The 13,912-nt window shown below is 52.8% G+C and overlaps 1 protein-coding gene across 1 annotated transcript in view; it reads right to left on the reverse strand.

Moving 5' to 3' along the window:
• The window catches only part of NEK11 (NIMA-related kinase 11), a 189,685-nt gene that overhangs the window by 151,153 nt on the left and 24,620 nt on the right, over positions 1-13,912 (reverse strand). Inside the window, exon 2 of the mRNA XM_006883396.1 lies at positions 4,486-4,651. Coding sequence (XP_006883458.1) covers positions 4,486-4,651 — 166 coding nt within the window. The remainder of the gene's footprint in view (positions 1-4,485; positions 4,652-13,912) is intronic.

The following is a 13,912-nucleotide window of genomic DNA, read 5'->3' on the forward strand; positions in this document are numbered from 1 at the left end:
AAATTGAAGTTCAACATCAAGAAAACAAAGATTCTCACCACTGGGCCAACTGATAGCACCATGATAGATGGAGAAGAGACTGAGATTGTTAACAATCAACAATCTTAGCTCAGCAGTCAGGAAATCAAAAGATGAGTCAGATTAGGAAATTCTGCTGTCAGGGACCTCTCCAGAGTGCTAGAGGACAAAGATGTCAGTCTAGAGGTGCACCTGTTCCAGGCCACAGTCTTCACAATGAGTTACTATGCATCACAGAGAAGGACAATGAATAAGGATGACAGAAGAACTGATGCTTTTTGAGTCGTGGTGCTGGAGAAGAGCACTGAACATACAAGAGAACAATCATGTCCGTCATGGAGAGGGCGAAACAAAGTTTCTCTTTGGAGGATAGGATTTTGAAGCTCCATCTCACATACTTTGGGCATCTTGCCAGGAGGGGCTAGTCCTTGGAAAAGGACATCATGCTTAGAAGGGTGGAGTGACAGCTCAGGAGAGGAAGACCTTGATGAGATTGGCTGACATAGTAACTGAGGTCATGGGGTCAGGTGTGTCAGAGACAGTGAGACTGGATCAGGACAGGCAGAGTTCAGAGCTACTGCATATAAGGTTGCTATGAGTTGTAGACAACTCAACAGCACACAGCAATGACAACAGACTGCACAGGAAGACAATGTTCATCTTTCTCCCACGGAGCAGCTGCTGGATTCAAACCACCTGCTTTTGGGTTGACAGCGCCACTCCTTACCACCAACCCCACAAAGACAACAAGGTACGAAATGTGGTTGATGGATGGACAGCGGCAAGCAATTCGGTCTCTTTGGTGCAGACGAGAAGATCTCCACATGTGAAACATGCAGTCACTTCAGCGGGAATTTCCCGTCAGGAATGAAGCAGCACAGGCAGTTTGGGGGTTTGCTTTCACACGTTCAAAACCTGATGTGAAGTGATAGAGTCATGACCACAGAGGCCCCAGGAAGCATTCCAACATCAATCCTGTAAAGCCCCAAATTCAGTGACAGAAACGGGAAGCTGGAGGCAAACCCAGCCCGGGCGTTTCCGTGGTGACGGCATCTCTGTAAGGTGCATGTTGGGCCATCTACAGCTTCAGTCTTATTATCTGACTTTAATAAAGGGGGATAATGGCAGGCCTATGCGAGGTAGGAGTAAATGTGGGTCTGAAGATGAGTGAGCTGCACACCCCGCAGGCTGAGAGCTCTGCCCGGGGAGCCTGGAGGCCTCAGCTCTGCCCAGGCCTGGAGATGGTCCTCATCACCATGGCAACGCTCCCTGCCTGGAGAGGAGAGCTGCCCAGCCCCTGGGAACCTCCCATCACTTAAAATCAGGGCAGCTGACCCTGGATTAGATCCTCTCTCAGCCAAAAAAGGAAAAGCATTCTTACAGGAATACCTTTTCCGAGGATGTTAGTGGGACAACAGGGAAGGTGTGTGGCAGTGGGTTTTGAGGGGAGTGGATGTCAAGTCTCACGGAGCAGGATTCTCTGAGGGGTGCTTGTCCAAACCCCGACTGCTGTGCCCCATCCCAGAATTCAGACGTGCATTTCTGGCGAGTCCCCTGGAACACCGACTCGGATGTGGATGCTACTGCCCAGGATGCCACTTGGCGATGCTGGTCTACCCTGCAGCAGCACTGAGGGACCACGTGTGCTGTGCTGTGGTGATGAGAGAGAGAGGACCCTGGCTCCCGTTAACCATCCAATGGCATCTTTACAAGCCACAGGACACCATGCCTGCCTCTTAACCTCAAAGAGTTTGGGGGTGGACAGAAAATACAGCAGTTGACCCCACACCTAGTCACTCGGTAAGAAACCTGATGGTGTCAAGGGCAGCCAGGACAAAGAGCAGACCAAGCGATAAATCATGATAAGGCCCTGGGCCTGATCAGAAAGCTCCAACCTGAGTTAATTAACAGCCCCAAACTCCAAGAGGTACCATCTTCCCTAGCCCTCCCCAAGACCTCTAAGAAAAAGAGACCACCCCTAATTGTGCACATGCCATTCTGACTTTCTCCACTCCTGGTCACTTGGCGTCCCTCTCAGACCGTGCAATAAAGGCCTATCGATTTCTTGGAACCAGTTTCTTTCTTTCTCTCTTTCACCCTCAACTCCTTTTCTAACAGGGGGAGAAATACATGACAGATAGACAAGTAGACAGAGAGTGAACCAGGACAGATCAAGAAAATGCAGCAGAAAGTTACTCACTGGGAAATACAGATGAAGGGTGTACAGGTGTGTTAGTTGGTACCTTACAATTATCTTAAAATAAGTAAACAAAACAACCTCACAGCTATTGCAATAGTTAGAAATTATCATCTGGACTTGGGCTGTCCGGGAGGAAAGCTGCTAGCCACGCATGGTTATTTAAATTTTAACGACATGTCATTCTCCACTTCTCAGTCACACGCACGTGTTACATGTTGTCCACTGAGAACTGACTCAGCGCTGACCCTCCAGTGGGTTTCCAGCCTCTAAATCAGATGGAAAGAGACTGCTATGTTCCTTCCTCGGAGTGGCCGGTGGATCTGAACCGCACACCTTTGGGTTGGGAGCTCAGCTCCTTCCCCACCAGGCCACCAGAGCTCCCCCTCAGTCTCATGAACCACCTCTTAGGTGCTCAGAAGTCATGTGTGATCCGCACAGACAGAGGATTTCAGGACCACAGGCAGCATTACTGGACAGTCTCTGGAAAATGCCACGTGCTGAAAACAGCAGTCAAAGTGGCAGGCGCACAGCAGGACGAGGCAGCTGCTTCCAAAAGGAACTTGCTAATGGAAGGGGCTGGAGGGGTAAGAAGGCCCGCAGCTGCAGCTACAAACAGCTGTCCTTCTGCAGAGACTGTGCCAACCCAAACACACGCTGTCGAAAGGGAAGCCACGCAAAGCCAACCACCTAGCTGGTTAGGGGCACAGCCCCTTCGCCGATCATTAGGAGAGGAGATGGTCCGCGGCCTGTCTTTGCACACCCTGTCACTTCACCAATTCCTTAGCACTCCGCGGGGTGCAGACAGGCACACACCCAAATCGCCTGGACTTTGTCTCTTCACCTCCACCCTCTGTCCTGCTGTCCTCGGGCAGAGATGGACATGATGCACAGCTGACAGGGAGGCCAGCCCGAAGGGGAGGTCATCCCGGAGCAGAGGCAGGCCCGAAGGGGAGCAGAAACCTGGCCCACTGCAAAGTCCCTGGGAGATTTCACCTGGCTTGGCTTGGCTTGGCTTTGGGGCAACACGTCCAGCTCACCTGTGAAGGGGGCCAGGTGAGTGTCTGCTGCCTCGTCTTTGGGCTCCTCCAATCCCCGCACATGGGCTGCCCCCAGCTGTCTGAAGCCTCCAACCCCAGCAGGCCTGCCCTCACCCCAGCAAGCCTGCCCTTGCTCTAAGACACCCTCTTTCTCCCCAGTGTTCTCTTTTTGGGCCCCAGCACCCCTGTCAGGTGACGTGCTGACATAATTAATTCTATGTTTGTACAACAGGAACTTTTCTGAAGGTACACTGTGTGTTCCCAGAATCACTGGGGAGGTACTTTCCAAGCCAGGGAACTTTTAGGGGTTCTCTGCCTGGGCCAGCCCTGTCCCTTGTGCCAGCCAAGCTTCCCAGGAGGGGACACAGAGGCCCACACCCCAGCTGTGAATGTCAAGTCCCCTCTCTCCTCCAAGCACCGTCCTCTCACTGGGGCTCATGTGTAGCCATTACTGAGCTACAAATCTACCAATCCATAACCACACAGGCCTCCCCCGTCCGCTGGGAAGGGAGCCGCAGGGCCAGAGCCGGGCCCACCGCGGCCACGCTGCAGCCCCACCTCACACGGCATCGAGTGAGTGCTCACCTCAGCACCCCACTCAGACAAATCCAGACGAAACCCCAACGCCAGACTGAAGTTCAGCACCATCTCCAAAGGACAGCTTCGCTGGGGCTGAGTTTGACGTGCAGCGTGTGGGAGAATTATTAGAACTCACTTTGTCAGTCACAGTACAGCCACTTTCCTCAGGTAGATTCTGATTCTGATTCCTGGGGAGCCTCTATCAGGTTCCCCAGTTTCTAAGGCCCTCCTCTCAGGAAGGGCTGGTGGCGGTAAGGAGTAACACTTCCAGGCCAGAGGCCAATGCCCCAGCTGTTCAGAGGGAAAAGGGCTCCCGTGCAATTTACAGCCTCTGAGAGTTGCTGGGGGTCAGCTGGGGTCGGTCCTCAGTGAACGGCAGACAAGAGGAGGGGGAGGAGGAGGCAGCAGCAGCCCCTCCACGAGGCAGGGTGTGACCTGGTTAGCAGCACCACACAGAGGGACGGTGCCCCGAGCCGGGTGGTACCCCACATCAGGCACCTCAGGAGAAGAGAGGGTCGTTCCCAGCCAGTTGGTACATGAGGCCCTCGGTTCCCAGGCTCCACTGGGTCTAGATCATGAAATGTGGGCTGTTTCCCACATCTGGGTTGGATTGGCCATGTCTGGGTTGACGGGGCGTGAGAGGCGTCTCACCTCACAGTATTCAGTGACGATGCAGAAGCTGTCCCGCTCCACAAAGCTGGCGTGGAACTTGACGATGGCCGGGTGGTCCAGCCGGGCGAGGAGCTGGGCCTCCATGCTGGCCTGCACACTCTCGTTTGGATGCAGCTCACCCACGGAGATTGCCTTCAGGACCTTCCTGCAGCCAGGGGACATGAGAGGAGACACTGAGAGGCTGCAGGCCACAGAGGGGCTTGTGGGGGAGCAGCGGGGACTGCTTGCTGGGACCTGTGTCCCCCTGTGTCCCTGGGCTGGCCTCTGTCCTGATCCCAAAGTGTGACCAGGAGAGGAGCAGGGGCTCAGCTCAGGCCACACGGGCCTCGGGGTCCTTCTGGATGCTTCTGTCTCCCGCGTTCTCCGTCCCTCCCCTTACACTTCCTTGTTCTGTCTCTCTCTTAGGGTCTCCTCACCCTGGTCTCTGTTACCCATCTCTCCCTTCCTTCCTGTCCCCGTTCACTGTACACTACCCTTTCTCCACCCTTTGCTGTCTGTCTGTATATAAATAAATATATACATAGGGGGGTGTGTGTGTGTGTGAGAGAGAGAGAGAGAGAGAGAGAGAACGAGCTAGCTCTGGTGATGCAGGGATAAGGTGCTGAGCTGCAAATCTAAAGGTCTGCAGTTCAAATCAAGCTGCTCTGAGGGAGAAAGATGGGCCGTCTCTTCCTGTGAGTCACGGCCTCTGACACCCACAGAGGGACATTGTGAGTCAGTTCTGACCTGATGGTTCACAACAACAGAAATTTGCCATGCATGAACTGTGCATATGTGTCTACACGTCTAAGGCTATAAATATTAAGGAGACTGCAAGTTGTTCTTCTGACGGCTTGTGAGTTAAAACTCCAGCCTTTCAGTCAGCAGCTCAGGACGTTGTGCACTACACTATCGGGGAGTGTGTGTGTGTGTGTGTGTGTGTGTGTGTGTGTGTGTGCGCGCGCGCGTGCGCGTGTTTACTCTCAAACTGCCACGTGTCACCTGGCCTTGTGGTGTTCACCTGGGACTTACCATAACTGAGAGAGAATGAGCGGGAGAGAGTTACCTTTGCTGGGAAAACAAAAAACTCAACTGAATGTACACTCAAAATACTTCATAATGATTGACAACGTTAAAAATAAATCAAGCTTAAAAAAAATAAATCAAGCTGTCATAATTATCCAAGAAACTCTAAAAGGTTGATTAAAGATACAAATATCCAGCATTTTAGATCCAGACGGCTAAATTCTCATCCCACTTTGGAGACAGTCCCTCTGGACATGTATTATGAGGATCAGCTCAACAAGCCATCACCACCCCGTGGACGTGACTCCCAGCTGACCCTCACACAGGTCCTCAGAGGCTCGGCCTGCTCCCTCAGGGCAGCTGGTGGATTTGAACCACCTGCCTTTGGGTTGGCAGTGCAACTCCTTATCCACTAGGGCACTAATGCTCTTATGAGTGAGTTGCTGGGTACCATCGAGTCAGAGCTGACCCACAGCTGACCCTCTGGTGGGTTTTCCAAGGTGGTTAATTGCATGGGAGGAGACTGCCCATCCTGCTCCCACAGAGCGGCTGGTAGCCTTGAACCGTGTGCTTTCGGGATTGTAGCACAGCTTGTTGCCATTAGGCCACCAGAGCTCTTGTGAGTATAATGTATGCAGAGAAAGAGAGAGCGAGAGAGCTGCCATCAGAAGTCATTAAACACCATAAATCAATTCATCATGCGTGCCGTCTCCTCTAGGAAACATGCTGGACCCCGGGGCGGGGGGAGACCCCGGGCCTCTCCCTCTGCCTCCCTCCCTGTGTTAGGGTCCCTCCGCATGCTGGACCCCGGGGGAGACCCCAAGCCTCTCCCTCTGCCTGCCTCTCTGTGTTAGGGGCTCCCCACACTGGACCCCAGGGGGGGAGTCCCCAGGCCTCTCCCTCTGCCTGTCCCCGTGTTAGGGTCCCTCCCACCCTGCACGCTGGACCCCGGGGGTGGGGGAGTCCCCGGGCCTCTCCCTCTGCCTGTCCCCGTGTTAGGGGCTCCCCACACTGGACCCCAGGGGGGGAATCCCCGTGTTAGGCCAGCTCGGGCTGCAGCATCTTCTCCCTCCAGGTGCCAGGCCCAGGAGCTCTGAGGCGACATGTACACGCACTGCAGTCTCCAGCCACCCATCGGTGCTCACCAGTGTGAGAGAAGCATTAAAGTCTAGCCTGGACCGTTTGTACTGAAGGTTCAGACCCAGTGTCTCCATGTTCTAAGCAGCACTCAACACATCCTACCCCACCTAACATTAGGGAAGAGGGCGGAGGTTGCCTTGACAGGCTTTTTACTCTGATGAGAAGCTGTGTTAACGGTTCTCAGATGCTTCACAAGGCAAAGCTTGGGTCCTTTAACATATTCATTTTTGGCATTCGCCGTGGTTTTCCTATTGTGAACTCTTCCCGCCTCTAGAAGAAGCCAGCAACAGCCTGTTCCACAAAGAACCAGTCAGCGGGCCGAGAAAGAACCAGGGGGGCCCAGCCCCTCTCGAGCAGGCTCAAGTGTGGTCATTTTCAGGAGGCACTGGACACAACGGGTGTTCAGAAAGGGGGAGCATTTGCTTCCTTCTCCCTAGTGGGTGCGCTCATATTTTCTTCAAAGATTTCTTGACCAACCAACCTAGCAGGCCCCTCCTTAACGAGGCCATTTCCGGACACATGCTCACTTCAGAATATATCTATTCTATATAAAGACAGTTCTGTAAGAAGTTGGTTTAAAAGTCGGGAAGAATCAGTCTTTGGAAAAAGACATCAAGACTGTAAGCATGGATTCACACACGGTGCAGAGTGTGAGGACGGAGCAGGGCAGGACGGGACAGGGCAGGACACAGGACAGGCCAGGCCAGCATTCAGCCCTGGGCTTCACACACGGTGGAGAGTATGAGGACAGAGTGGGCCAGGCCAGGCCAGAGTTCAGCCCTGTGGCTTCACACACAGCAGAGTGTGTGAGGACAGAGCAGGACAGGACACTATGAGTCACAGCCACTTGATGGTACTTAACAACAGCGCTCTTCAGTGACACGCCGGACTGTTATGTACAAAAAAGAGTTCACCCTGACACTCACGGTGATGACTAAGTCAGAAGACGACGGGGCAGCAGGCAAAGCTCAGTGACCTCTTCACCGTGCGTTTGTGGCAATCTCCTGAGCCCCAGCTAGTGTGCAGTCATACGCCACGGTCGTTAGACGTGACAGCAGAAACCCTCACTCAGCTGTAATACTCTCTCAATGTGGAGACACAGATGCTACGAAGGGCGTCAGAACACCTTCCCTGCCAACACCGACTGCCGGGCACCAGAGCGTAGGGTTTTATAGAGCGTCACCTGGGTCCTCTCTGGCCAGCCGACGATAAAGCAGGCACTCGTGTGCCCACAGCTTTGCTAACTCAGTTACAGCGATTAGAGCAGGCCGTATCTGTCATCATCATCTCAGTGACAAGGGCTCACTCTCCTCTGGCCTGAGATGGTGTCACCAAACTGGCAGAGGAAACTCCCTGCGATCACTCAACGCCAGACCCTTATCTGGAGGAAGCCTGTCAAATGCCCTGGCTCGACTGTCACTCACTCCTCACCAACAGGCCACAGCGCCTTCAACTCCCCCAACTCCCCGCTGCTGGGCAGCAAAATCAGCATCCCCGCGAGCCCACTCGGTCCAGGCTCCACGTCTAGAGTCAGCACAGAGGTGACAGAGACGCCAGAGTGTGACTCTGGACACCCCAAGGGGGAATGGCGAACTTTGTGCCTTTAAAGTTGGTCCACCTTTCACACCCATGGGGCAGGTGCTATTTTTGAGACCTTTACTGAGCACTGTTTTCCACCAAATTTGCATGAACCGTGTCTTCACAGCAGCCACAGGAAGGTGTGCCCGCAAACAGCAGTGCACACTAGCCTAGGCCCTGGTGTCTGCGTTTCAGAAGCAGAGTCCCAGGCTAAAGAGAAGCTCTGTGGAGAACGTCTGAGCGGTCAACAAGGAAGCGCTGGTGGCTGAGTGGCAAGAAGCTGCAATCCCAAAGGCACACAGTTCGAATCCATCAGCTGGTCTGCGGGAGGAGGATGGGCAGTCTCCTCCTGTGTGATTAACCGCCTCTAAAAACCCACAGGAGGGTCAGCTATGGGTCAGTTCTGACATGATGGTACACAACAACCACCCACGCTCTGGGAGAGGGTCAGAGGCCAACAAAGAGATGAGACCCACGGAGGCTGCTCTTTTCCCCTCAGCCAGGTCCAGGGTTTGGTATGGACAAACAGAACCATGGTATGCTTTCTCCCCAAAGTGGAGCAAAGGAGGATGGGACATTGGGAACCCCATTTTCTCATCTGGCGAGGACGTGAAGAAAGGTCTTCACCTAAGCCAACAGGCCAGAGAGAGGACTAGGAGGTCCTGCATCCCAGTGAGGGGAGGGGCCATGCCTCCTGTGAGGGTGGGCAGCTGGAGGGACCAAAGGCTGTCTCCTCTGTGGCGATGTCCCTGCCTGCAGTCCCCTCCCTGCAGAGGTGGCCATCAGCATCCTGCCTCCACAGGTGCATGCAGGAAGTGTCCACATGTGTCCACAGCCCAGTGTGGTGGGATACAGAGTGGTGTGGCGTGTCCTAGACTGAAGGGAGTGGGGTGCAGTTTACAGTACTGTAGTGTAGGGCAGAGCCATGGACTAGGGTGCCCTACAGTGCCAGGGAGGAGGACACTGTACGCAGGTGACTGTAATACAGTGTCATGCACGGTGGCCCAGCAGAAGGAGCCGTGCTGCCAACCCAAGGGCATGCGGTTCAAAGCCATCAGCTTCTCTGAAGGAGAAAGATGGGCAGTCTCCTTCCGTGTGATTTACAGCCTCTGAAAACCCACTGGAGGTCAGGGTTCCAGCTCAAGAGCACATCAACTTAGTGTGGTGTGGTGTGGGGCAGGCTGGTGTGGTATGCTGCGGTGTGGTGTGGTATGTGCTGTGGTATACTGTGGTGTGGTGTGTGGTGTGGTGAGGTATGGTGTGGTGTGGTATATTGTGGTGAGGTGTGATGTTGTGTGGTGTATGGTAAGGTGTGTGTGGTATGGTAAGGGGTGGTGTGGTGTGGTATACTGTGGTGAGGTGAGGTGAGGTGTGGTATACCATGTTGCGGTGTCCGGTGTAGTATGTGGTGTACTGTAATGTGTGGTGTGGTATACTGCGGTGTGGTATGTGGTGTGGTGGTACACCGTGGTGTGTGGTATACTATGGTGGTGTGTACTGTGGTGCGGTGTGTGGTGCGGTACACCGCGGTGTGCTGGAGCCTCGCTGTGTACAGCTGAGTGTGCTGTGGGGTGGGGTGGGCTAATGGAGCACCGTCTAGCACAGTACAATAGAGTGTCTGGGTCTAGGGATTCCTGGTCCCTGCCCGTGTCCTCTGGGAAAGGCAGCTGCTGGGTAAGCGTGAGCTGCTGGGTAAGCGTGAGCTCCTGGGTAAGTGTGAGCTGCTGGATAAGCGTGAGCTGCTGGATAAGTGTGAGCTGCTGGGTAAGCGTGAACTGCTGGGTAAGTGTGAACTGCTGGGTAAGTGTGAACTGCTGGGTGAGCGTGAGCTGCTGGGTAAGCGTGTGCTCGATCACGAGCATGTGACACACTACACAATGCGCACAATCTAGGGCACATGGTGCCAGGTGACGCCCTCAGACACGAGGCTCAGGCAGGGGAGAAGACTGATGCAAACCGCCACTGAAAGGCTGACAAACAGAACCAGGACTGGAGGTCCAGGAGGAGAGGGGAGAAGCCAGGAGCAGAAGTTAATGGATAAGCTGTGTGAAGGGAAAGGCAGTGAGGGTTTGGTGAGATACTGCAATTAGTTAATCAATTGCAATTAATGGTATAAAACAAAATGTGTATGAATGAAAACCAAAATAATTTATAAGCTTTCGCTCAAATAAAGCCTGCTAAATGAATGTTCTATGGGTGTATGGTCCCTGCGTTCACATTTTGTACGACTCCACGTGAGGGTGAAGGGAAATGACAGCTGAGGTTGAGGACGCCCGAGGTGTTGGGGTCAGATGCCCCCACTCTGTCGGCTCAGCCACGTGGTCTTTCCAGATCCACCAACAAGGGGTCACAGCACTCAAGGCGACCAGACAGACCAGCTGGAGAGGTCAGAGAGCATCGTCCCCGACAAGGACACGAGGGGCTGCCTGACTCGATGGCCACCAGCGTCACCTGCCCGTCACTGGAGGCACGGCTGACCTGCTGTGCGCTTTGCTGCATGTTTTCTCAACATCAGATAAACTTCCTTAAGATGACAACGTGAGCCTCCGCTGAGATCAGCAGTCTGCTGTCCCCACTGAAGGAGAAGCCCCTCAGCTGGACAGCAGAGTCCTCTTCTATTTGTTCTCATGCACCTGGTTACACGAGGGTGACGGAATCTACTCAGGGATTTCAGCCTAGTTATAGACAAACAAGACAGCAGCTATTTTCATCGATTCTCTTAAATGGTAAACTTTAAAAAAAAAAAAAAGCAACAACTGGCAAAAAAGTAAAGCTTAATATGGAAAGTAAGAAAGCGTAAGGGAAATACTACCTGTTATCCACCCTCAGCACAGTTAGCTACTGCGCTTCCTTCCACCCCCTTCCTGCCCCGTTCCGTGACCAGTCACTGCAGACAGCTGAACCAGCCCGGGGACACCGGACTATGCGCTCTGCCTGGCTCAGCCATCACCCCCCTCCACACCAAGCCCCGCATCGCCACTGCTGACCACCATGCAGGCCACTGGGGACGCGGGTGCCTCGCCTGCCCCGTGTCACACACCAGGCCTCATGCTCAGGTGCGGAAAAGGCCAAAGGCTCGTGGGAGCTGAGTGCCACCCGGGAGGCAGACGAGAGAGAGAGAGAGAGAGAGAGAGAGAGAGGGCTGACCAGTTCTAACTACTGGTGGTGGGCACGGGGCAGGTCTACAGCTTTCCTTTTCAGAAGGGAAAAGAGCCAGAAATCTCGACCCGAGAGGCCCAGGAACCTGCCTGCCGCTCCTGAAAGATGCTCTCTAGCACCCCGATTAGTCTTTTCCCCAAGCGGAGCTCAAGAAGCAAATGAAAGGCCTTCATCCTTCTTCACTGTTTGAAATAAACCAATACGCACCCAGCAAACGGCTGCATTACGTGAATAAGCTATGAAGTTAATAAGCATCTGACCTCTTAAAAAGAAACGGAGAAAAATGACTCCTGCTGTCAATGTCTACACACCAGTTCTTAGAGATCTCTCTCTCTCTCTCTCACACACACACACACACACACACACACACTCTCTCTCTCTCTCTCTCTCTCTCTCTCTCTCTCTCTCTCTCTCTCTCTCTCTCTCTCTCTCTCTCTCTCTCCTCTTTCCTCTCTCTCCGGTTCTCTCTCCCATCTCCACTCCCCACTCCCTCTCCCTCTCCGCCCTTCCTCAGGCCCCTCCCGTGAAGGTTCAGATCAACCCACAGGCTGAGAGAAATTGCGTTTCCTACATGTTCTGGGATGGCTTACGGTTTTAACAACATACAGAAGTATTAGAGAGATACAATAAATATGAAAACTAGTAACAAATAGAAATACATACCATAAACAGGAAATTAATAAAGACTGAGAGAGTCATTCAGAGATTGTTATTTGGCAAAGATGCTTCTGTCTAGATTATATTTTCATCTGTGCTGACAACACCCGTGCAGTGTCTCAATGCTGGTAAAAGAAACAAGTACACATGCTGTCGTGTAATGTCAAGGAACAGAAGAGAATAAACAGAATTCCAAGAGGGAGAGCTTGAAGGCAAATATTGCCAGAATGAAAGTAGTATTTAATTACCATGTGAACTCAGAGACTTTGTGTGCCTGTATCAACGAGAACTCCACAGAGGCTGCGCATACACCTCAGCACTGAACTCAGTGCTGGTCTCAAAAGAGCCTCTGTGGAGAACCGTGTGTGTCAGTGCAGCCACAGACAGAGGAGGGACTCCCGGAGGGCATGGGGCAAGAGATGAAATGTCCAACTGCTCCACCAGGCAGAAATCCTTCTCTCAGAGGTTGACCAAAGCACCTACAGCCAAGAAAATCATGTTATTTATCAACTGGTATTTTATTAACAGTCAGATAATTGGAAGATGCATTGCACTGGGAAAGTCTGCAGTTCAGGACCTCTCCAAATTATTGAGTAATGATGTCAGTTTAAGGACTAAGGTGCATCGGATTTTGACTACAAGTCTTCCTGATCACTTGTTATGAATCTGAGAGCTGGACAATGAATAAGATGACAGAAGAAGAATTGATGCCTTTGAGCTGTGGTGTTGGAGAAGAGCACTGAACATCCCATGGCCGGCCAAGAGAACCCTGCAGAGGGTGTAGCTAGAGTGCTCCTCGGAGAAAAGAATGGTAGGGCTTCGCCACACATACTTCAGGCATGTTGCTAGGAGGGGCTGTTCCTTGGAGAAGGGCATGATGCTTGGACAGGCAGAAGGTCATCCAAGGAGAGGAAGACCCTCAACCACGTGGATTGACACAGTGACTGCTGCAATGGGCTCTAGTGTGTAAGCAAGTGTGAGGACGGCATAGGAAAGGCCAGTGTCCAGATCTGCTGTTCACAGGGTCACTGTGGGCCATACTCAACTCGACGCCACCTGATGACAGCATCATTACCTGGGGGCTTCCTAGCTGCTTTGGAAAGCCCGTGTTCTGTGGTGCAGCTGCTGGGTGTCCGGTCGATCCTGTGAACAGAAGGATCTAACCTTGCCCTATCCTGCACTCCCCACGATACTCCAAGGACTGGCCCCTCCTGACAGCTGCCCGCAGTGTGTGAGACACAGCTTCCCCACTCCTGCCTCTACAAAGCACCCTGGTTGCACCCCCTCCAAGGTAGAACTGCTTGTTCTTCTAGTGTCCGTGGGATACTCAGGACTCTTCGCCAACACCACGGCTCATGATCATGGATTGCCCTTCTGTCCTCCTTATTTACTGTCCACATTTCAAAGGCCTAGGAAGCAAATGGAAACAGCACGGCTTGGATCAAGCGCATCTGAGTCTTTAAACTCACATGCTGCTCTTGCCGAGTCTGGAGGGGTCCCTGGCAGAATTCCCCAAGGCACCTTATCAGGTGCTGACTGCGGGAGCAAGTGAAATGAAGTCACTGACAACTTCATCCTTCTTCCATCTAGCATAATGCTTCCCACTGGTCGAGTGGTGAAGACTTTTGTTTTCTTGATGCAGAGGTAACTCCACACTGAGGCTTGGAATAGTTCATGTATTTGTAGACATTCTCAAGGTGGACAAGATCCTCAGAGAGCAAATAATCAATGCCGCTCACCGTATTAAAGCTCTGAGAAGTAAACAATGCATTCAAGGTCATGGCATAAGTTACAGCACAGCCACATCTACCTTTTAGGAGGAAGAGGAGACCAGCCACTCTATACAATGTATCCAAGGTCATGGCAT

This window comes from Elephantulus edwardii, unplaced genomic scaffold (assembly GCF_000299155.1).
Source record: "Elephantulus edwardii isolate Elephantulus edwardi_28Jun2011 unplaced genomic scaffold, EleEdw1.0 scaffold00027, whole genome shotgun sequence".
Classification (NCBI taxonomy): Eukaryota; Metazoa; Chordata; class Mammalia; order Macroscelidea; family Macroscelididae; genus Elephantulus; species Elephantulus edwardii.